The sequence below is a fragment of the Colius striatus genome, chromosome 5, assembly GCF_028858725.1.
Source record: "Colius striatus isolate bColStr4 chromosome 5, bColStr4.1.hap1, whole genome shotgun sequence".
In the NCBI taxonomy this organism is placed as follows: domain Eukaryota; kingdom Metazoa; phylum Chordata; class Aves; order Coliiformes; family Coliidae; genus Colius; species Colius striatus.
The window spans coordinates 37,815,994-37,840,982 of record NC_084763.1 but is presented as its reverse complement, the minus strand read 5'-3'; the positions used below and the strand labels follow the sequence as shown (position 1 = coordinate 37,840,982).

At 40.4% G+C, this 24,989-nt stretch overlaps 1 protein-coding gene across 1 annotated transcript in view; it reads right to left on the bottom strand.

Annotated features, from left to right (window-relative positions):
• The window catches only part of DLEC1 (DLEC1 cilia and flagella associated protein), a 41,187-nt gene extending 24,071 nt beyond the window's left edge, over window positions 1-17,116 (bottom strand). Inside the window, exons 1-18 of the mRNA XM_061997412.1 lie at window positions 17,060-17,116; window positions 16,743-16,883; window positions 14,288-14,444; window positions 13,645-13,755; window positions 12,376-12,449; window positions 11,777-11,988; window positions 11,495-11,576; window positions 11,017-11,104; window positions 10,047-10,220; window positions 9,167-9,303; window positions 8,222-8,314; window positions 7,134-7,224; window positions 6,056-6,218; window positions 4,218-4,413; window positions 3,055-3,113; window positions 2,388-2,562; window positions 655-748; window positions 305-435 (exon numbers count right to left, since the gene is read on the bottom strand). Coding sequence (XP_061853396.1) covers window positions 305-435; window positions 655-748; window positions 2,388-2,562; window positions 3,055-3,113; window positions 4,218-4,413; window positions 6,056-6,218; window positions 7,134-7,224; window positions 8,222-8,314; window positions 9,167-9,303; window positions 10,047-10,220; window positions 11,017-11,104; window positions 11,495-11,576; window positions 11,777-11,988; window positions 12,376-12,449; window positions 13,645-13,755; window positions 14,288-14,444; window positions 16,743-16,883; window positions 17,060-17,116 — 2,235 coding nt within the window. The remainder of the gene's footprint in view (window positions 1-304; window positions 436-654; window positions 749-2,387; window positions 2,563-3,054; window positions 3,114-4,217; window positions 4,414-6,055; window positions 6,219-7,133; window positions 7,225-8,221; window positions 8,315-9,166; window positions 9,304-10,046; window positions 10,221-11,016; window positions 11,105-11,494; window positions 11,577-11,776; window positions 11,989-12,375; window positions 12,450-13,644; window positions 13,756-14,287; window positions 14,445-16,742; window positions 16,884-17,059) is intronic.
• Window positions 17,117-24,989: the final 7,873 nt, after the last annotated feature.

Here is a 24,989-nt window from a genome sequence, read left to right as displayed (position 1 = left end):
TACCAAGAAACAGATGTCAGAATGGACACTCCTGCCAAAACTGCCTAATTAAGAAACATACATTATCTAAGATTAACATTCAGTTTCACAGAGAATAGCAGAAAGCAAATGCATTATGTGTAATACAGAAAAAGTCTTACTGCCATGGGAGTATCAACACTGACTCAATAGTTACTAGACAGCAAAAATATCTCCTGTTTGCAACTGCTTGAGATTTGCCAGGCCTTTAAGAGGCACAAAGCTTTATATGGACAACAGCCAGGCCCCACAGCTAGTCATGCTGCACCACTGAACTGTCCCTTACCTTAAAAGCAGCCTCTACATGCAATACAACTGGCTCTGGACAGTGTTCAATCTTACACTGCAGGTCACAGCTGGTGTTCCCAGGTTTGCTCCCAGTAATTGCCAGTTCAAATTCACAACACTCATTACTACCTAGAAAAGAAAAATTCAGTGTCTTGTCTCAGCCTTTTGCAAAGAAATCCCCTGCTGCAAGCCTGTTACTGTAACTCCTGGAACCAAATGAAGTCTCCTGCTGGCTCCAGTGCGCTTGTTTTGCAGCTTGCATTGTAGAGCTCTGTGACTTTCCTCTTCCACTCCTACCAATTTCAGTACTTATCATTAACTGATGCTTGCAAACCACAGAAACCTTACCTATTGTGCCAGCATGAGGTTCAACTTCCACAATGTTACAGGATATGATTCTCTCCCATGTGTACTTGATCAATGATTTGCTGTTATTCCACATCTAAGACATTTAAAATCAACAAGACAATACACTTTAAGCTTTCATAGACACAAGCCAGTTTTCCGAGAGTACTGATGCCCTGCAACCCAGGTAATGCAAGTCTCACATCACATAATTTGCACACTCTAACCTGTATCCTGATCAAGCTACTAATATAGCTTGAATAGCTACACATAATGGTATCTTCAACCGAATCTTGCAACTAACTGAGCACATGAAGAGTAGAAAGGTACAGAACTTCACCCAGACTCTGACTTGAACAGAGCTAACTCAGTGTCATGCACTAGATGCTGTTATTTTCATGGTAATCCTGTGTTCTCCCTTTCCTTTCTCCTCTGTGATGTAGAATAAGGTCAAGAAGTGGGATTCACCGGACTGGATATCAGATGTCTGTGAAAGAGATGCAAGAGCTGTATCTGCCCTCATTTCCCAGGATTCTCTTTGCTGAAAATAAAACCAACTAGAGAGGGCTGGGAACAATTCCTCTGGCCTATTTTAGCCTACATCAACCACTGTACTGCAAGGAAAGCTTAGCACAGGTAGCTCAGGTGTAGAGGTCTATGCTGAAAGCACTATATTTGGTCAGATTATATCAGTGACCACCCTCACACAAATGTTTTCCAAAACTTCAAGAAAATCCATTAACCATTCTTTCCAAGAACATTGTCTTATTTGAAGCCTTTTCAACTTTCCTTCCATTTAAAAAAAAAAGTAATAGACCTTCTAAATTTAAATTCTTCTTTTGAGAACAGCCTTTGTTTTTGCCCAAGGATCTGTTTGTGAGGGAGGTGTTAACTCTTGAAATCAAATAAGTTCTTTCTCCAAAGCACAGTTATCACTAAGCACAGTTCAAATTCTTCTCTTTTTAAGGCTGAAGAAACCAATTTGAAACTGCAAGGAATGTCATTCTATCATCAGTGACTTAATTACTGTACCACACATGTAGCTACACTGGATTACTGGGAAGTACGAAATGGCTGTCTCAAGTTGAAAAACATCTTCTAGGAAAAGAAAGTATAAAACTAAATACTGATGACCAGTATCTTTAAGAAAAAATGTAAAGACTATTAACTGGAAAATGTTTTCCTGCCTGACTCTTGCTACCAAGCCTGTTTTTCCTAAGTGAGTCTAAGATCAAAAGGAACCTGGTCTATGCTGAAGGGGACAATAGCAGGAGCAGTCTGTCTTATAACGGCCAAACAGAAACTATCAAAATCTGCAGGAAAGAATAAGCTCCAGTAAGATGAAGCATATGTGACTTCTGTAGCTCTTCTGTGCTTGCTGCAGTCCTTTGCGGCAACAGTGCCTCTGTTATGAAATAATTTAATCATCCATTATCTATTCCTCTCAACTGGAACACTTTTACACTACAGGAGTAACAAAGTGATAAGCAACAGGTTAGTGAGTGAGAAAAACATATAGAAGGGTAAAACTCTGTGGTACCAAATGTGAGAGATGAAAAAAGAACAAATACTGCTGTCTGGAGTGTAGGGCTGCATGGGCTTGCTAGGAGATTTCAGTACAGCCTCGCCTGGAGCCACAGCCTCCTTTCAAAAGATTTAAGAAAAACTAAAATAACGTGAATTGTCTGATAGTGACACAAAGCACATGAACACAAGGAAGCCCAAAGCAAACAAACCTTAAATGTTTTCCTGACATTTACACCAATGAAGTTTTCTCCAGGGATGATGATTGCATATGGTTCGAGAAGAAGATGAAATGGTTCTGTCGATCCTTTAACTTCTATTTCCAGTGCTGTTACATCCTCTGCTTTGTATTCTGGGATGTTTTGAAGCATCCTCTCTTTTACTAAACTTTGGGAGTAAATATGGTAGAATTATTAAGCTTCCTAAATTGGTGTTTAAACTGGATCAAGTCTTCTAATTGCCATATCAAAACTGACAATTATCAAAAGTTTTTCAGGCTGAAAACAATAAAAAACTGGAAAAATTACTGTAGTTCTACAATGTACTCTAGTTGCCCAGTCTGTTAGTGAACAAATAAGTCAGAGTGCTGGGGCAAAAAGTAATAACAGGAAAACCTACAGCAGAAAGCTTGGAAAAACAACAGACAAAATGACAGGTTTTTTCTTTTTCCATGAGAGGTGCAGCCCTAGCTACGGCTAAGGCACATGTTCTGACAGGAGGCAAGATCACAGAGAGGCTCTTTTTACTACAATTAGTTGTGCAGATAAAATCCTCAGTAATTGTCAGTCCATTATCACCAGAAAGATGAAGAATGCCATGTAACAGCATAGCTAAAATGTGGCTACATATCTCACAGGGAAATACGCTTCTTCAGCTTACCAGGGTGGTTGTGGAATGTCCCTCAGCACCACCTGAATCACACTGTGATAACTCTTCAGCTGCACAGATGAAGGAGGTGAGGATTTTAATGTCAAATAATCAGTTATGTTGAGGATTAAGAACAAAAAAAAGATTAAGATGTAGTTTACATTTAAGAGATGAACAATCATCATCAGAGTACTGAGTTATGATAAAAAATATTCACACTCTAGAGTTACTGAAAGAAAACACGTTTGACTGCAAAAATATTAAGCCAGACTCTGATCTCATGCTGTATAGTTCCAAGAAAAATATTCATTTTTGACATGCCTGTTATTATTTCCCTAGTATATTGCATACTACACACAGGCATCTGCAGAGGCTCCCCAAATTAAGCTCAGTACTGCTGCACAAACTTAGTTTCTTCTAACTGCTCCAGGGCATTTAACTTAATTGGCCATCAGTCTGATTTTGAGTAAGAAACACCACTTTTCTGTCCTGGGAAAAGAGGATGCCTTCTGTATTCTAATGGGGGGGAAAAAAAGGAGGGAGCTTTCCAAAAGATTCATTTGTTTGTAGGGAGATATTAAGTGCACATGTTAATTCAATATATTTTTCCAGCAATCACTGGGACAACTGCATTCAAACATCCTCGCACTTCCCTTTACCCACAGGTGCATACCACCTTTGACAAAGACTACTACTATCCCCTTAATTTACCACACAGTTGTTCATAGGACCCATTTCAGTCTAAAAAAGAAGCTCAAATCATCACTGTTTGGTTGAACCAAACTTATTTAGGCTGCAGTAGGTATGGGGTACATCCCAAAAGCAGCTCACTCAACAGAAAGAGAAGGGTCATGGGATTGCAGAGGAGCTGGCAGTGTGGTGAGGGTAACTTCACCAGCCAGCACAGCTGCTGCTACAATGATGTGTCCATAGTTTCAGAGTAAAATTAATCGTGTCCAGTTAGTACTAAAAATGACATGAGATCAGAAACTGTCTCACATTTTGCATTCAAAACATGTTTTCTTCTAGTCATTTCCTACATTTTGAACACTGTTTATCAGATCATGCTACTAGCTAATTAAATTTCATTTTAAAAGCTGCACAGCAAGGATTTTATGACTTGCATAAAAATACACAGCTGGAGTTTGCAGATAGGAAGAAATCACAAGCCGTACCTCCTGTGGAGTGTAAGTGAGGATAAACTCATGATCTGCATTGGGAAGCAAAACTCCCTGCTCAGGATTTAGGGAAAAGGCTGACTCCGTGTCTTGACTGTGTTTGAGCTTCATAGAAAAGTTTGCAGTTTCTTCTGGTAGTAACGGTTTCAGGTTCGGCTTTCTCACCTGCCAGTAAAAAGGAAGTTCTACATAGCTGCAAAGAGATGAGTAACAACAACAACAAAGTTATGATTAAAATTTCAGGTATTTTTGAGTAAAACATTGGGAGAAAATTTTCAGTTCTTTTTTTCATGTAGGGAATTAATCTCTTTAAAAAATACAGGGGTCAGAATTACCAGTCTTTGGGAGCTACAAAGCTGATGAGGCAGAATAGAGCCAGAGTATATAAATAGTACAAAGAATGTGCCAACATATGGAAGTAAATGACACAAATGTGTATGATACGTTAACACTTTCTTGCCTTATTTAGCTTGTCATGTAAAGCAGCTTTTAAGAAGCTCTGCATTTCTTCTTTCAAGAATCTGAGAACAGGACCACTCCTGCTGATACCTGACTGCATTGGATCACTGCTGATATTCTGAATTTAATCCAAGTGCATGAAGTGGTCTTTAACAGGTCAACACAGTAGCTCCAGCTAAGATTATAGCAATGGCTCTGCACTCCTCTTTGTAATCCAGAAAAGGTTGCTTAACAAAGTTGCTTCATGGGTTTTCAAACCTTTCTCATGCTGACCTCAAAAACTTAGCCTTACTAAGAGGAGGAAAGACACTGGAATTTGTGAGTATCAATGACAAAACTGAACATGTACAATTTCCTGTATCACTTTCTATAGCAGTAGAAAGTTTTCTCTTTCCTGCTTCTGTGGAGCTCAGTTTCAGCCTGTCCAGTTTTGTTTCATACAAACACTGACACGAGACGTGCAGGGACTGTTGTCATGGTTATAGCACCAAGAAAATTGTCACAGTCACATGCTTCATCAGTTTACAGTCTCCAGTTCACTGAATCCCACCTTCTTTACCAAAACAGCATTCTATTTTGGCATTATTCACTTCTGGTTTCCAGGCCTCAAACTTCCAGATACTCACCATAGGAAGCAGCAATTCACATTAAAGCATCTAAAACCAGCACTGACCTCATCTCTGCTTTGACAGTCTGCAGTCCAACTACTGCAATCATGTACATTAGTGTACTTGCATTATTGTCTGATTTTGAGCAAAATCAGAATACTACTATGTTTAGTACAATGTGACTACACATAACGACATATCCCTTTACTTCAAGTAGAGTTTATTTTGAAATCTATAGGGACTCAATAGGAGGAATCATGTGAAAGTTTTAACATGAGTTAGTTACATTTGGCTCCCATTTAACTGGGAGTGGAGTCCAGGATGTGTGATATCTTGTTCTATGTAAGATGTCTACAGTCAGAACTGCATCCTTAAAAGCATCTGTTTCCCTGCACTATGAAAGGAAAACAGTAGAGAGTGCTTAACTCAGTTACACAGGTGTACACTGTAGACCCTGTTAAATATTTCCTGCAACCAACCATATTTATGAATCCTTTTGAGTCGTTGATTTACCTATACTCAAGCAAATGCATTGACCAAACAGTATGGCTAATGGTTGATAAAATGTTTGATCTATGTATAATGTTCCTGCATAACCTCGTGCCTCAATTACTAAACATTGCAGCAAAAAGAAGCAAAGCTTCTGTACAAAGTTTATCAAGTGCATGATGGTGGTTCTTCAACTTGTGAAGGTATGGTGTCACAAATGACAACTCTACCAGCATGTTCAGACTGCAGAGCATTACTCTGTTAGTAGTAGCTACGTACGTAGAGTTTCTCATAACCAGTTTCTTCTCCTCGGTGGTGTGGGGGTTTTGGGGCTCAAATCGTATGAGGTGCTGTGCTGTTACATCAGTAACTTCACCAGGTTCAGGTTTGCTTTCTCCACCCGTGACAAACAAAAGCTCCAGAGCTGTCAGCTGTCCAACTCCTTGAAGAAATAAGCAGGAAATACCATTTACTATCTGGCTAATAACAGTGTTCATTGCTCATTAACATAATTCATTACTCATTAACAGCAAATGCCAGCAATGGCCATTACTGATGATATCTATAACTGTCAGTGTGTTAATTGTACAATATTTTCCTGATGTTTCTTTGTTTATCAGCATATACCAATAGAGATCTTCATGAATGGAACAATTTGGATTTCAAGGCCACAACCTCAGCTCACTTACATCAGCATTGTTTCACTGCAATGAGCAGGGTGTTTGCAAAGACTGATAGTGTGGCTCCCAGATGTTTTGAGCAGTATATTACAATACAAATAAGGATAATAAAATGTTTTTTAAAAGGAAACGTCTGTAATAAAGGGATTAAACAGACTACAAATCAATCCTACTGTTATAGGCCTCACAACTACATTACAGGAGAAGTACTAACATTTACAAGAATTTCAACTGGTTCCATTAGCCTATCTCTCCTGAATACCCTAATCCAAGATGTGCCCTAAGCTTCGCACCCAAATGTGTTTCTGCTCTGTTAAAGTTGATGTTTTATAGTTTGTCATGTTATCTTCTTGTTACAGAAGTCTAAGAAACAAATTGCACCTGACAACAGGTTTTCTTTTCTGCTTCTTTGTGACATTTTACATTTGCCAAAGATTTTTGGCTACAGTGAGCTAAAAAATCAGTGCTTTCTGAATCTCCTGTATTTCATGCACTGGGATGGAGAAGTAATAATAACAGTAAAAATGCTTAGTATTTAACACCATCAAGGGACGAAGACTTTCCTTCATCCTGTGACATAAAATGTTACCATCACTTCAAGCCATCAACCACCACTCCCACTATTTCAATATCTACACTGTTAGAAACGTAATTGCTGAAAGGTCTTAGAAACAAACCTGTGACTGTCACATCACGGACTTGGCAATTGTCACAAACAATGGTATATGTTTGCTGAGAGACTTCTGGAAAAGAAGGGAAAAACACCACCTGAAAGACAGAAGTGAAATAACAATGTTTGCAACTGAGTTCTCTCCAGGAAGTAATAAACTTTAATTAGTAAGTGTTCACTAAAACACAGTTCTAGTAATTCAGTCTTTTATTTGCAAGAAACAGTGTCACACTCCTTTAATACAGAGTGGAAAAAAACATAGGTGTTGCCTGAGTCAGTAAACTTACGTGTGTGTGCATCTGGGTGGTCACCAGAGGCTGCCTTTGTAGTTGCTGGAGATGTGGGAGGTCTGCTGGGTTAGTTGTATGAATTGCAGCCTCAGAATCAGATCTGCCCTCAGTGACTCACTGAGTAACACTAACACCACTACTGCCTGTCCAGCTCCATCAGTGTGAGCAGGGCTGCTGCTGGGTGCCCTCCCTAAGCTCTACCTCAACCAAAACACTTCTGTGGCCAAAACCTTTGGCTGTGTAACCTGTACCATGTTTTTTCTTCCTCTTACTCATTATCACCTGCAAACCCAATCCATGTTAAATTCATCTTTCTCTCCTGTATGTGCCTGAAGCTGCTGAAGCAATGCACCTGAGGAGACTGAAAGAAGAAATGTTTCTCCATTTTACACACCTGTCTGACCTATTCCTCTTCTCAACAGCCAGGAGGTAATGGTAAAAGGAAGGGATGGAGGCTAACCATATTCTTCCTATCACTCTCCCTCCCCATAGTTATGCTGTAATAAAATGTGGCCCACATCAGACAAAGCAGTGGTGGCAACCAGTAATGCACACCTATTGCAGGATGTTTTTCAGGAAAGAGCACAGCATAAGTGAAGGATTGTTCTACAATGAAGGAATTGGCTTTTTCCCCCAAATATCCAAAGACTCACAGTTGCAATTCTTACAATGTAATTGCACAAAAGGATTTGAGCATTTTTGCTCACACAAATTGGCAAGGTTCAGCCAAGATCTTCTAAAATGATCTTGCCTGATAATGTATTTGGGTAAAGTACTAATACTTTATGTAGAAGTTGGTACTAACCTCTACTGTTGTACTCTGTGCTGGTGCTAGCTCAAAATCAGCAGGACGGATCCCAAAAGGATCTTGTATCACAAAACCAGCAGTGGCAACAGCCTAAGGTGTTACGAAAAAAGGATAAAATTAAATTGATCAGGATTTTAAAATACAAGGTTATCTTAGGCAGTACACTACCGCTTCACTGATTTAACTCTTACTGTAATATGTTTTCACACATCATATGTGGCTTATGTATATGACTTCATTAGAAGAAATACTCCATGTTTTATAACTGGTGAAATCAGGAGGGAAGATGCTGTCTCCAAAGACAAATGTCAAGAGCCCTAATCACGTTCACGGAAGAACAGCTATGCCTGAATATAGGAGTTCTGTCTGTTTCTCCATGACTCATTCTGAGTTGAGACTGTAAACTGTTTCACGAGGGACAACCTGGCACATCAGCTATTCTCTTAGCCTTTTCTTCAGCACATAAACAGTCAGTCTACCAGTCATATCATATCTTCTTTGTCTGTTCCACTTTGACCCTGTTTTGTGTTGCACTGGAGTGGACTGCTAGCATCCATAGATGCAGCAAGGTCAGTAAGTGGTGTCTTTGGTGGGGAGGGGGAGGAAATTAGCTCAAGAAATGCTAGAACTGATTGCATTTCTATTTGCTTTAAGGGCAAGGTTAAAGTTCAACCCAGTTGTCCTTTCCCTGATCTATGCCTGAGTTCACCTCACCACTGAGAAAGACGAATTCTTCCAGAGGCAAGCCAGAGCCCAAGCAGAAGGTACAGATATCTAGGGAGGTTGATGCTGAGGATATATGTGAATTCCTGAGTGAATGGCACAATACAGATACCCCCCAGCAAGGATTTGTGTGTGAATATACCATGACCAGCTCAAATGGCCTTCATGCCAGGGCACCTATACCACACCATGTCAAGCATTTCCCTTCTGATAACTCACCCTGAAATGAGCAGGTGGCCAGTCTTTCTTTGGCATGATATAGAACTTCCCAGAGCTAATTCCCTCATTTCTGATCAAAATCGTTGTTACTTTTTTCCCTCCAACAAGACAGGAACCACAGTCTATAATGGGAGGCACTGCAACGAATGACACAGAAAATCACACTACACAGATACTGAAGGCTAGCAGGTGGCAAAGCCAGCTCCTTGAACAACTCTTTACAGACATATACTGCCGAAGAATATTGAGTCCTAAAAACCCTCAAATTCTTTCCATTTGAAAGTTAAACAGTATGAGGTGCATATTTCTACATCTGTCTTACATTTTGATGGTGCTTTCTACTTAGAGACTCTACTGAATGATAAGAAAAAGCCAGATGAATTTTTAAAAAGCTCAGTACAACGGGAAAAGTGACATTACAAAAGACAATCCTGGTTTTTACAGTTGAGGCTAGGTATCTGAGGCAGGTATGCCATATCCATATATATTTAATATAACATTACATTAATATTAATTAATAATTCTAAAATACATATCACTAAATCATAAGTCCTTCACATTTAGGATTAGTAATAACAGTTAGGAGTTCGGGAATCGACAAGACACAGACTTAGAAAAGTGGCTCCTGCCCACTCCTCTCATGTTAAAAAAAACAAAGACCTTGATGTGGCAAGAACAAATAATTGAGGAAAAATTTGACAGGGATACATTTTAATAATTAATAAACCTGAGTAAAAACGAGACAGATATCAAAATGTAGAAACTGCATTGCTAAGTTTGTGCACATTTGTTTTATGACATAAAATTGAAGATAGTCAATGAAAAAGAAAAGCCCAGGTCAATTAAATTTAAGGAAACTAAAGAACTGGACATTACTGACACATTAACACTGGAGGTGTTCTTTTAGCTTTGATGGGGATCAGAAGAGGTTCTGATACTTGAGTCTCAACTGATACACAATCTTCATAGTCTCCTAGATATTCAGGAATAAATTGAACTATGTACTGGCATAGCATTCCAGGAGCAATCCTTCCTCCTTTTCCTGGAAATTTTCCTTGGAGAAAAGAAAAAAAGTGCAGGGAATTAAAAAATGAACCCCCCCACAGTTGGCATATGTACGTACGATCACACTTCCCTCTGGTAAACTCTCCTATTTATTGCCTAAGTCAAGCTGATAAGAACAATTGACCACAAAAGTTCTGCCAGTGTAATCTGTGTATGTGCATATCTTCCATTGGACTCAAAGAAGATATTTTGCCTGAAATATGCTTCTCATAATTGCAGAAAACAGAGCGAGGAGAAACTTAGAGATGTTACCCACCTTTCTTTTGCCATGAGACAACAGTTAGGCCTACATGGGGGCACCTAACTAAATAGTCCTCCAATGTTGTGACTGAGATATCACAGTCTGCTTAGGCAATCTATCCCAGTGCCTGGCTATCCCCCTACAAGAAAGATGTTTGTTTAAACTTCCCTCTAACCTAATCTTCCTTGCTGCAACTGAAGCATGTTATTTCTTGCCCTCTCCATGAAATTATTTCTGTGGAAGTAACATCTGCTCCTAGATGAATTTTGGATGACTTAGTCACAGTATTCCGTGGATATATTTCCATCGATCTTCAGAAACTTTAACGTTAGTTAGTCTTAGCAAATTCCTCATTAGACCTTTGAATCTGCTTATGAGTTGCAAGTTGCAAGTCCCAGAGACAGAGGTCAACCTTCAGTTTCTAAAGAACTGAGCACTATGGATAGCAGAACCAAAGAGAACATCCATGAAAAACTTTTGTTCAAACAGATAAATTAGATCTCATATGTGTTAACATCTTAAAGGCAGTGAAAAGAACCCATACCTGGTCCAATGGCAAATGCTGAAGTAGAAGGGGGTACAAGTCTTAGATGCTGACATGTTGAAGTGATGTTCTGCAGCTCTATAGTTTTCTTCGTGAAAAAGAAAATAAAATCTTCCATTGTATTTATCATCACTCATTATGATAAATGAGAAGTTTGAAGTTCTCTAGTACTCTGCTGGTAGTAACTAATTTATCATTGCAACCAACCTAAAAATCCTTAGTTTACTCAAGAAAGGCTGGATCAGATACTATCAAAACGAAGCAGAAAATGAAGAGAGTCCCTTTTAGTTTTAACCGGTTAGTGTGTTGGTGGTATGTGTGAAAGGTGATCTTCAAAGAAGTTAAAGGGTTATTAATTCAATATGAAGAAGAAACTCAGACTTTGTTAAACTGCAGAAAGCCAACAGATTGGGTGAAATATGTAGATCACAGCTTCTCAGTGGTAGAATTAACTCCCTACTAATAAGTAAATTCTCACCTCATAAACTTGGCCAACTTCATAATCAGAAAACAAAACAGTAGGTGGATTGGCAAGAAACACGGGAACAAATGAGGTATCACTGAAAGATTTTAAAAAAGGAGACAATTATCTTGCTGCCTAGTTCTTTAAAAATTGATAAAATGAGAAACTGGAAAATGTATCCTTCACATAAAAAAAAAAGTCACACATACGTTGTTCATAAGAGACATTTAGCTCAAGGTGTCTAAATGGAAATCTACAGCTCCAGCTCAGAATCAAGACATTGTATATACGGCATACCCTTTATTATCTTCTGCTTTTCCTCTGGCTATGGTTTGTTCCACCTTTTCTTGAGAAATGATGAGAGATTTTCCTCCATGAAGAGCATTTGATGGGAAAAAGCGGGGGTTCTTCAAGTAATTCTGTTTTTTCTCAAGTTTGGCATGCTCACTTTCTTTGCCTGCTTTGCCCTTCTTGTCTTTCCAGGCTAACTTCTGTGAGGCATTAGTTTTCTTTGAAAAACAAAGAAATCACACAGTGCAGAACTAAGCATGGCAGCCTTCAGGATGCTGAAAAAGATATCTGTATGTCTTATTAAAGCCATGCAGCATTGAAAACTCATACAGAAACACCATATTTCTCTTTTCTTAACAGATCACATAAAATAAGAGCCCAATCAGCAACGCATTTGGTATTCACCCTTTGTTACAGGAACAGCAATAAACAGCAATAAGCCTTACAGTTCCACTATCTAAACCAAAGAAATCTGTAAAATGTACCTTAGTTGTCTTTTTAGTCTGGTGGCTCAAGTCTGGAGTTGAAGGTAGAGTTAATGTGCCTATAGACACATTTGACAGACTATCAGATATTTTCTGTAGGTGTGCAATCCCTGCAGGCACCTGATTCTGTGAGCCTGAAGAAACACGCTGTTTAAAACTAAATGTCTCTTTGATGTAGCCAGGTTCTGATCTTCCTGCAATTCAACGAAAAGTCTAAATCTAGGAGGGAAACTCATTCATTATAAACATTTACTCTAAGCATAGGTGTATGAATTTGTTTTAGTCGTGTTGATGGTAAAAACATACACTAAATCCTTTAGAATTTAATTTTCATTGACAATTTATTTTGCACAAAGGAAGCTTATTGCTTTAATATGAAAGCTTTTAGAAATACTAATTAAACAAGCTCTATGTTTAATATTTATGTTCTCAGAAAGCTATGGTAATCTTACAAGGAGGTTTTCAAAACCCACCTGGACGCGTTCCTATATGACCTGATCTAGATAGAACTGCTTGAGCAGGGGGATTGGACTAGATGATCCTTAGAGGTCCCTTCCAACCCCTAACATTCTGTGATTCTGTGTGATTTAGAACATCCTATTCAGTTTACAAAAATATCTATATGATGGAATTAGGACAGTCAGAAAACTGAGACAAACAGGATGTACCATCTAGTCCCATGTTCCTATAGTTAGACAACAAAATTGCCACCTCACAGGGAAATCTGAGATGTTAGATTTTTTTACTTTCTTTGGAATTATAATGGGAAAAAAATGCAAACAGATCTTGGAATTTGTGACTAAGTTGATGATTTTAAAATGTCTGGATTGACTTGACTGAAAAATTTCTTTTTAATCATACTAAAACCTTTCACCTTGGCTCAGAGATGAGTAAAAGTAATAAAGAAATCCTGACATTGCCCAAAAGATTTTTTTAATTGATCTTCATTTGCAAATTAAGGTGATATATTTCCAGAGCTGTAAAATTGTAAACTCAAAATAAAGAATAACATTTTAGTTGTCTGAAAAGAGTTTTTACTTAGTGTAACCACTTCCCTTCTCTGTGTACAAGATGTAGTTGTAGCTTTGTGCTAATGAGATTGAATAGAGGCAGAGCAGTCACAATTAATATAGATACTGTGTCAGATGGAAGGAATGGTAAATACATGTGCTATCAGCGTTAGATTTCATATTAGTACATTTAAACTCCCTAATTTTAATGTCAATTTATTTTGACAATGTCCTTTAGTGGGATTTTATGTTTGCAATACTAGAGTCCCATCTGCTGTGACAGAAAACTACAAAGATAATACCGAGACCTGCTACATCCTCCTTTAATTCTTATACTGTAATCTAAAAAGCCTAAATTATTCTCTGCTTTAAAAGTTACCTTTTGGTGCTTTAGTAACAGGTAATTTATCAGTAATGTAATCGTCAGGGCAGGTCAAATTATTTTTTCTGAGAAGTTCATTATCCACAATCCACCTAAAAGAGGATGCCACTGCAACAGTAACACAAACAAAAAAACCCAATTAAGTGCAAAAGCTTATCCCCTTAAGATACACTATATTGATAAATTTAAAATAATACTGTCTTTATAACTCACTACTGTCAGGCAATGATTTTGAATACTATTGGATAGAAAAAGATCCTAGGTTTTCATCCTGAGACTTGGACACACATCTCCAAAATTCTAAGTTCAGACCAAACCCAGACAGGCAGCCATCAGAGAAACATTTCATCTCTGTTTGTTGCTGTGATATAGGGAGGTATGTATGCTTGTAATAAAGTTACAAGCCATTAATTGCAAATTTAATACCTTGAAATTACCTGGTTTAGTTTCTTACAGTGTTAAACAGATGTTACTCAAATCTCTGCACAAAAGCCCTCCAAATTACTCTATTCATATAAAGCCAAATCAAAAGCACACAGAGTCCAATGTCAGTCCTATCACTGACTTAGAAAAATGTTGTATTGGTCTCCAGGTACCGTAAGCATGTACTGGGGAAAGACAGTATTTCCAGAATCCTCACCTGATGGCAATTCCATTTTTTGGAAATCTTCCCCCACATCTGCTTTCAGCACATTTAAGGCCCTTTCTTCTTCAGCTTTTGCTTGATGCTGGGCCTGAATGATGTTCTCTTCCACTATGTCAGCTTCTGTCAGTCGGCATTTATACTCAGAAAGAAGCTGTCAGGGACATGGGTGAACACGGTGAATCACAGAATCACAGAGTGGTTGGGATTGGAAGGGACCTCTACAGATCATCTAGTCCAACCCCTCTGCTAAAGCAGGTCCATCTAGATCAGGTCACACAGGAATGTGTCCAGCTGGGTTTTGAAAACGTCCAGAGAAGGAGACTCCACACCCTCCCTGGGAAGCCTGTGCCAGGGCTTCTTCACCTTAACAGCAATGAAGTTTTTCTCTCTGTTTAAGTGGAACTTTTTGTATTTCAGCTTTGGTCCATTATCACTTGTCCTGCCACTGGACATTACAGAAAAAAGTGTTGCCCCATCCCCTTGACAACCACACTTTAAATACTTATATGAATGAGATCCCCACTCAGTCTCCTCTTCTCCAAGCTGAACAGCCCCAGATCCCACATCTTTTCCTCATGAGAGAGACATTCCAGTCCCCTGATTATCTTAGTGGCCCTGTGCTGGACTCTCTCCAGAAGTTGTCTGTCCCTCTTGCGCTGGGGAGCCCAGAACTGGACACAGGACTCCAGATGAGGCCTCACCAGGGCAGAGTAGCCGGGAAGAAGAACCTCCCTCGACCTGCTGGCCACACTCTTCTTGATGCATCCTGGGATGCCATTGGCCTTCTTGGGCATGAGGGCATATTGCGGGCTCATATTCAGTTTATTATCAACCAGAACTCCCAGGTCTCTCTCTGCAGAGCTGCTTTCCAGCAGGTCATCCCCAGCCTGTCCTGGTGCATGTGGTTTGAGCTAGTAAGATCTCCTTACAGATAAAGATTTTCTATTTGCCTTGGAGAGGTAAACATGGATCACTTGATAAAACATCATTACTTTACAAGCAAAAACTGGCCTGCTAAACCACTGTTATTCCCAGTGTTTAACTAATGCTGGGTAAGCAGCACTACCCAAGAAATATCTGTGAAAGATGAGGAGATCTTCTCAGGACAAGAGAAATACCTGGTTTTTACCTTCTGTGGGACAGTAGCTACTGCACTGTAGTTTGCTTGTGAGCGTAGGATTACATTTAAAGTGGACGTTCCCTTCTAGCTACTGGGAAGGCTTCAGAATTTCCAAAACATACCTATAGTGATACTTCACTCCTCCTGATGCATTTGAGATCACTCTGCCCAATGTGGTAAGCACTTTACAAGCACAATTCAAAAAGAAAAATCCTGCTTCAAGAGGTATTAATCTAAGTTAAAGAGAGACTATAGCAGAACTATAGAGACATACAACACCAGAGAAACTGACAGACATTGATCTTAACATCTGTAGTTTAACTGAGCTTTCTGTAGAACTATGTAACAAGGTTTAAACTTTGTGGATTATTTAATAGAGTTAAATAATTCTATTTGATTTTTTTTAAGTAGAAAGGATAGGATGCATCTTGGCTAAAATGGGATGCTTCCTCTTTTTCCACTCTTTTCCTTTTTCTGGGATCCTTCCACTGTTACTGGAATCCAGGATACAATCCCACCCCATGGCAAAGTTGATAAAAATGACTGTTGTGTTTTTTTAATGATAGACATCCCTGAGTGACTAGTTCAGCTGTAACACATGCTACAGACACATTCTGTCAGTTGAAATTAATCTTATCCAAGCAATCAGTTTTGGGGGTAAGTATTCATGTTTATTACCTAGAGAGACAGTGTCCATGAATAACTCAAAAGCAACACAAAACTTCAGATTTTTCATAACCTTTGGGAGGGTTTGATGATACAGGATGGAAAAAACCCTGTTGCTCAAATCATCCGGCGATAGCCTCTACTTTTATACACTAATAGCTATCACAGCAATGACTAATACAAGTATTTTGCATTTCTGCTGTTGATTTCATCCAAGATTCCCAAACAGCATTGCAAATGGTAATGGATTATGTATCATAGTGCACCAGTAAGGTAAGCATATATAAATACTACTTGCAGCATTTGGTTTCAAAAATGCAGCACATGGGAATACTTTATTGCAAGACAGGAAGTCTAGTGCACCGAGCAGTAGTTACAGGGAGAAGTTATCAGCGAGCAGAATAGGCATTTAAAGGGCTACTGGTTTTACTGGGTTTACTCTATCTGAAAGCCAACCAGAGCCGAGAATACCATGGGGCATGTGGTGAATATTAACTTAGATGAAAAGTTCTGTGGGAAACTGCTCAAGTAAATTTCTGTCAAAATGTCAGCTCTGGGATTTCCCCCTTTCCTTTTTACTTTATTTTACAGAGATCTAGAAATTATGAAGTAGCAATGAAAGTAGCAGAGAGCTCCAAACTCTGATTTGGTTTCAACCTGTACCTTCTGTAGCTCTTCTGTAAAACTCTCATGATAAACATTGTCTCCTCCTCTGGATTTGATCCAATTTGTTTCCAGGTCCACCCCAAAAACATCTCCAGTGTACAGGTCTTCAAAGATACTAGCCAGCAAGTGGGAGATGTCCTGAGGAAAGAAAAGAAGGGTGTTAGTGTTTAAAGTCATCCCTGGAGAAGGAAAACTGGGGGCAAAAAGAAGCATATCTGGGAAGGACACTGAAAGGGGACCCACTGCTTGAGCACACACAAACTGAGGTGTGGAGGCCTATATGTAAGAGTGTGTGTGTGTACACAAGATCATACCTGCACACTGATGGTGTGTCTGTGCTGGCTGTACCTACATATGACGGTGGTGGACATGGTTGTCTGCACACAGCATGAGTGTGTGCCATGTTTATGCAGGTGTGTGTGTGTATAGGGATGTGTTGCTTGAAAAGCAGATTAGTGCCCGGTGTGCAATATGCCAAACTTCACATACAGTTGTGATAGTTTGTTGATGATTAATTGTTGATCAAATCAAGCATAAAGGACAATGTGTAACTGGAACCAAGAAAACCGCAAGAGGAACAACACCGAAGGTCAAGATGAGAAAACAAGGCAAGCAAGACTTATGCGTTATGTTTCGCAAAGAGATAGTGAACTAATGAACACGGTGTTCTGCAAAGATCAGCAAGCTGAGAAGCTATGAACACAGGGGCCACCAGGGCGTTACCAAGTATTACATCAGCTAAGAAGAGGGAAACAAAAGACTGAACTTTGGGGGGGTTCATTTGCGAGCTGTGGTGGGATTGTAGTCTCCAGGCCGCCCAGCGCTGTTTTGCTTTCCTATCCAATAAAGATATTAGCTTGAATGAAACTTCTGAAATTTCTAAATCATCATTTATATAACAATTTTGGTGCCGTGACTCGGATCCAGAGAAGAAGTCTGAGGTCTGTTCCCGAGAAGGCGCCCCATTTTCGGATGGTCTCGGGGCAGGTCTCGGTCCGACTCTCCTGGGTTTTCCGAACGGACGTAGGAAAGCAAAGATTCGATTACTGCAGTACCCCATAATTTTTGTGCACGAAGATCCGAACGAAGACTCTGGATTGAGTAAGTATTTGCGTGGTTCCGTTTGGTTAGGGTGGGTTTCCTAGAGTGCGAGTGACTGAGAGGTCTCAAGGAGACCAAGCGAGTGTGGACCCTCCAGTAGTGCAGTTCCCATTGCCCGTGAGGGTGTGGGTCACGACCGAGGGGAACGATTGTGAGAACGAGTCAAGGGCACTCTGGAAGATGGGACAGAGGAAGAGCAAGCCCTCTGATCCCATGGGTGGCCATAAGGATAGGCTGCTGGATATTCCCCCAGAAAGTCCTCTGGGGATGATGATAAAATTTTGGAATGATTCTCCCCATAGAAGACAAAAAGTAAGGAAAAGATGGTACATTATTGCATGGAAGTTTGGGGGGGAAATCATTACGTAACCCCCATATTATTTGGCCCATTTTTGGGTCTTTTGAGGACTGGTTATGTGCAGACATCAATTTGTGGGTGAATGACAAGAAGACTGTCACCCCAGAGGAGAGTGAGTATGCAAGTCTTTGGGTATTACCTCAACCTTCGGACAAGGTATCCTTATTCACTCTCAAGGAGAAAAAGAGTATTGTTAATTCCGGAGGCTGATTATAATTTATTAGAGAGGGACTTAATTATAGACTTAGGAATAAATCTAGAGGTAAACAATAAAGAAATTATTGTGAAACTATGTCCTCTGACTGTAGAAGATGAAGATAAAATTAACCCAGAGGTTTGGTACACTCCTGCAACTGCTGGGAGATTAGCTATAGAACCCTTTGAAGTAGTTATTAAAAACCCTGGGCTGCCGGTAAGGGTAAAGCAGTACCCCTTGTCACATGAAGGTAGACAAGGATTAAAACCAGAAATAGAAAGACTAATATCTAAGGGACTACTTGAGCCTTTTATGTCCCCTTACAATACTCCCATATTACCAGTAAAGAAATCTGATGGGGCTTATAGATTAGTACATGACCTCCGGGAGATAAACAAGAGAACTATTACTAGGTTCCCTGTGGTAGCTAACCTGCACACCTTATTGAGTCAATTGAGTCCAGAGTACCAGTGGTATAGTGTGATAGACCTTAAGGATGTCTTTTGGGCGTGTCCCCTGAAAGAGGAGTGCAGGGATTATTCTGCTTTTGAATGTGAAGATCCTGACACCCATAGAAAACAACAGTTGAGATGGATTATATTACCACAGGGATTTACAGAGTCCCCCAGTCTTTTTGGACAAGCACTAGAGCAGATCTTGAGAAATTATGAGTTAGGCAAAGAAGCTATTTTAGTTCAATATGTGGACGATTTATTATTAGCAGGGAGAGACAAAGAAGCTGTTAGACAGAAAAGTATTAAATTGCTTAATTTCCTGAGTTTACAAGGGTTGAAAGTGTCTAAATCTAAATTACTGTTTGCTGAAGAAAAGGTAAAATATTTGGGACACTGGCTTATAAAGGGAAGTAAGAAACTTGATCCAGATCGAGTAAGTGGGATACTGTCCCTACAAGCTCCAAAGAGTAAGACACAAGTTAGACAGCTTTTAGGCCTGTTGGGATATTGCAGACAATGGATTGAAAATTTTGGTAAGAAGGTAAAATTTTTGTGCCAGAAATTAACTCGAGATGGATTAGTTAAATGGACCAAAGGAGATGAAAGAGACTTTGAGAATTTAAAATGGATTTGATTAATGCTCCTGTGCTTAGCCTGCCTGATGTTAGAAAACCTTTTTATTTGGTACCTTCGGAGGGGAGTTAAAGGTGTTTTCTCCCCATAACATTCGGGGGGTATTACAACAAAAGGCGGAAAAATGGATAACTGATGCTAGGTTCTTAAAATATGAAAGTATATTAATCCACTCTCCAAAATTAGAAATAGAAACCACCAGTCTGCAGAATCCGGCTCAGTTCTTATATGGGGAGCCAAATGATACCCTGACTCATGATTGTATTAAATATATAGAACATCAAACCAAAATACGAGAGGATCTAGATGAGGAAGAGTTGTCAGAGGTAGGGAAGTTATTTGTTGATGGGTCCTCTCGAGTGGTAGATGGAAAACGAAGATCGGGATATGCTATAATAAATGGAAAAACTCTTAAGGTTATTGAGTCTGGCCCCTTAGACAAAACTTAGTTGGCTCAAGCATGTGAGTTGTATGCACTCCTCTGAGCTTTGAAATTATTAAAAGGGAAAAAAGGGAAAATTTATACTGACTCGAAATATGCCTTTGGAGTAGTACACACTTCAAAGCTACGGAGGTCCCAGGAGAACTGAAGCTTAAGCTGTGTAAAAAGAAACATGTTGACTGAGGACCGGAGTGGAGTGATTTCCTTTTTGTAAAATATTAGAGTTTAATGTTTAAATTGTGATCGTCAGAAAGGTGTAAGATAATCGGTGGGGCTGTAATACCTATTTTAAAGTAACAGATCGTGGAATAGAAATAGCTTAGAAGTATAGAACAATCTGAGTCCAGTGGGGGTTGTAATTTAAATTTATAAAAGGGTGCTTTATACGTAGAAGGCCCATAGAACTGAGACCTGGATGTGAAAGCCAGTGTTTCAGGCACCCTGTGAATGTTGGAGGAAAAGGCAAAAGGAAAGAGGCCTATAAGGAGACAGAGAATACCCCTGAAGATTATGACTGCTGCTGAGAAGATCATAAACCTCACTGCTCTAAGCAACAGAGTAGGTGAAGGAGGCAGAGGAGTACTAGGAGTGGGGTATAGAGTCTCTCAAAGCCTCAAATTGGGAATCCTAAGATCCCAAGCCTACCTCTAAGAAGGACAAAAGCGTTGCACCTAAAAGAATGTGGGGTGAAAAAACTAAGAAGGAAAGTACCATTTTATTTGATAAAGGCCCCACCCATTATCCAGGGATGGTATGTTGTTATCTGGCTAACGGGGTGGTCAACTATCTTAGTGCATGCAGATGAAGAGAATCATAACCCAGCAGTGAATATTGTATTCAGGTAACTATTGTTCCACACATTTTATATCACCCTGAAGAGTTTGTCTATAATCAATGGAATACCAGGGCGATGCGGCATAAGCGGGAGCCTTTCACAGCTCTAACTATAGCTACCTTGATGGCAACCGGGGCAGCAGGAGCAGGGACTGGGATTACATCTCTAGTGCAGCACAGCCAGAAATTCCAAGCTTTACAAGCAGCTGTAGATGAGGACTTGATGAAAATAGAACAATCCATTTCGGCCTTAGAGAAGTCTTTGAGATCACTCTCAAAAGTAGCTTTACAAAATCGTTGGGGGTTGGATCTACTGTTTTTACAACAAGGGGGACTGTGTGCAGCCCTAGGGGAAGAATGCTGTTTTTATGCAGATCATACCAGTATAGTGAGAGACACGATGACAAAATTATGGGAAGGATTGGAAAAAAGAAGGAGGGAAAAAGGGGCTCAGTCCTACTGGTATGAATCTTGGTTTAATCAATCACCATGGTTGACTACACTACTGTCTACTGTGGCTGGACCCTTAGTAATGTTACGATTAACCTTGACCTTTGACCCATGCATAATAAATAAACTTGTAACCTTTGTAACTGAAAGAATTGATAAAGTAAAGCTAATGGTAATTAGACAATCGGGACTGGAACTAGAAGATGCTCGAGAAATATTATCTAGATTTGATCAACAAAGTGAATAAAAACAAAAAGGGGGGAGTTCTGGTAGTTTGCTGATGATTAATTGTTGATCAAATCAAGCACAAAGGACAATGTATAACTGGAACCAAGAAAACCGCAAGAGGAACAACCCTGAAGGTCAAGATGAGAAAACAAGGCAAGCAAGACTTACGCATTATGTTTCGCAAAGAGATAGTGAACTAATGAACACGGTGTTCTGCAAAGATCAGCAAGCCGAGAAGCTATGAACACAGGGACCACCAGGGCGTTACCAAGTACTACATCAGCTAAGAAGAGGGAAACAAAAGACTGAACTTTGGGGGGGTTTATTTGCGAGCCGTGGTGGGATTGTAGTCCCCAGGCCGCCCAGCGCTGTTTTGCTTTCCTATCCAATAAAGATATTAGCTTGAATAAATCATCATTTATATAACACAGTCAAGATATTCCTGTATTTTATGTCTGTGCAGAGATGATATTGCTGTATTTCATGTCTGTTGGACGGTAGCTCCACAAAACAGCACACCCGACAGTACATCCTGTGCTGTATTTATACAAAATCTTGTATAACGTATATTGTTATTCTATTTAGTGAGTCCTTTGTCTGGTACAGATATTGAGTAAACTATCATCCATCCTCTGGCACCTGGAAGGGCATAGAGTCTGTCCTTATCAGTCTCTGACCCTTCTTCAAGAATACAGTCATTAAAAAGCCATACATATATGGTAACTGGGCCCACACCATCCCCCTGTTGACGATCAAAGCACAGTCGCTACCAAGCCATGCGTATAAAGTGACTGGGCCCACCCCATCTACCTATTGATAGTGGTTTCTTCTCCATAAGCAGAGAATGTCCCAGGATATTCTTTATGAGGATGGCGTGTCTGTCCCAAGTCCACGTATGTTTATTTCAATCAGTACGCTCTTAACATTAGTTCTAATGACAAAGCACCTATGTATCTGGACCTAGTGTATACTACTTTGATGTATCTCCTATGACCTTCTGTCAGGTTACCGTGCGGGTGGTGTTAGAGAGATACAAGCACTGCATGGGGTGTGTACGTGAGTGTGTGTCAGCCTTTGTGCAGGCCGTGTGTCTGTGGGTCCCAAGGTACATACGGGGGGATGTCGTGTCTGTGTGTGTGTCCGTCTGGCCCAGCCCCGCTGCGTTACCTGCGTGCTGGGGCAGAGGCTCCGCTCAGCCATGCCAAAGCCCGGCGCTGGGGCCGCTCCGACTTGCCCGGCCTCTAGGCCTCCCGCCGTTGCTGAGCGACTGTGTGGGCGGGAAGGTCCAGGCCGGCGGGCGGGGCAGCCGATTGGGGGGCGGAGCGGAGAGTCCCGGGGCTCAGCTCCCCCCCCAGAGCTCCACAGTGCCCTCACCGGGCTTCCTCAACTCCCGCACAACCCCTCACCGCCTTCTCGGGCTCAGGAGGGTGAGGGCGGCCCCCTGGTCGCTCCCTGAGACTGCTACTTGGTGTCTGCCCGGCTGCTATAAAAATAGGTGCTATTTGTGGCCTTTTAAAGCAGTGGCACTGTGTGGATTAATAAGAAATGAAATAAAATGTTGACCTGAAACTTGTGAGGGGATTTGGGCGTGCCGACAGGCCTGGCTTGCCCTTCCACCACCGTCACACACCACTGCAGGCCATCAGTTTGGCATCTGAGGGAAGAAGACAAATCCTCTCCTTCAGCAGCTTCCACAGGTGGCACGTAAAAAGGCAGGGCTCATCCAAGGGCTGGAAGATGGGGCAATTAATCATCAGCCTGAGAAACCATCCGTCTTCCCCTCTGTCTCCAGATCACCTTCGCTGTGTACACCAGTTGCTAACAACAGCCGCCCGCTCCTGCTGAAGTGGGTGATATTTTCCTTAGCAACCATGCTGGCACGGCATTTGCTGCTTGTCCTGCTTCCTTTTCTCTTCCCCTGCCCCGCCCCCCAAATCTCACTTAGAATGAAGGAACTTGACTGTGGGCCCCATGGCTTCTCCATTTCTATCAGGGTCATTGGGCCCCATCAGGGTTACTACAAAAGGTTTGGAAGAGGATACAGGCAATGTTACTGCCCTCTCATGGTACTTTATGGAAAACAACTATTGCAAAAATAATTGTAATTCACTTGACAGGTGTTGTGCCATGAGCAGATAAGTGAAAGGCCAGGCGTGTGAGCCCCAGGGCAGCCATGGGGTGGCTGAAAAACTGGTGTTTGTAGGCATGTAGCGGATGGGTTTGTGGCTATATAGTATCATAAGCTTCAGTTCACTGAAGTCTGTGATTTGAGTGAGACACTAAATTAGACTTAGAGACACTGTTCTGTTTTTAGTTGTCCTGTGAAAAAGGGGAACTTGCCCAAGTGAAAGCTCAGCAAATCTGTAATACCCTCTTCCAAAAGTTAAGGCAAGTCTGACATCCAACCAGGGAAGGACCAGGTATCTGTTTCCAATGGAAAAGGTTTACAGCTTTATTTCTATGTAGGCATGTCCTTGGCTTTAAAAGTAGACTGAAGCATCCACATTTTGACACTTTTCCATATCAGAATTCTAACTTTTTTCATCATGTGCTGTTACAATAGATGATTACATCTGTTTGCTAACTGGAATGTTAATAAAATCCAACATTTTAAAAAGAAATATTTCCCAGCCTTTAAGAAAGCCTTAGTGTCAGTAATGCAGATGGTTTTTGTTTAAAAAAGTATATAGACATACATGAAAACTGACTGTGGAAAAAAAATTTTGTACTTTCATCTTTATTGTCTTTCAGTAACTTGCCAAGCAGATCATCTCACTTTAGAAGCTAGATTCCTTTTTTTTTTTCCAATTGCGGTCCAGAAAAGCACCATGAAATCTGGAAGTGTAGGGGAGATCCATCTGCCCAGTAGTCAAATTCAAGACCAGAAGGGAGGGCTTAAACACTGGTACAATATACAATTAAGAACAATTTGCTTAGATATCATTTTAATCACCATTCTAAGATATTTAACTTCCAAAGATATTAACGCCATGAAGAGAGACTCATGCATGTAGGAGATGTTAAAAAAACCTCCAAGCAGATAGTTCAGTCTATATTTACAGGTATCTCTAACTGCTACCTATGACTTCTGCCAGACAATTTACCTTGTGTTTCCCCTCTGTATCATGTAAGGTTGGATTTTATGATGACCTTTTGATTTGAATTGGATGTATGAACCTGAAGTGACTCCCGAGGGCCTCAGTTTTTATGTTTGTGTATTCAATGGGGAGCATAATAGCATTTACCTTGGAGGAAACTAATCTGAGGCTAAGCTTTCCAGGAGCTCACCTCAGGTGCTCCAGCATCTACAGGACCAAGCAAAAGTTAATCTGAATTAAAACATCCCCAAATGCCTACAGAGTGGACATTTTCTCCTGAGCACTGACTTCTTTGTGCTGCAGTTCTGCTCCTAGTGCACCAAGCTACTTGCTGAGGTACACGTGGGTTAAGTCACAGACCTTAGAGGAACCATAAGTTCTGCTAAAGTCCAGATCATTCCACTCTTAAAAGTAGTCTCGTCAGGATTATACTGCTTTTGCATGTTTAT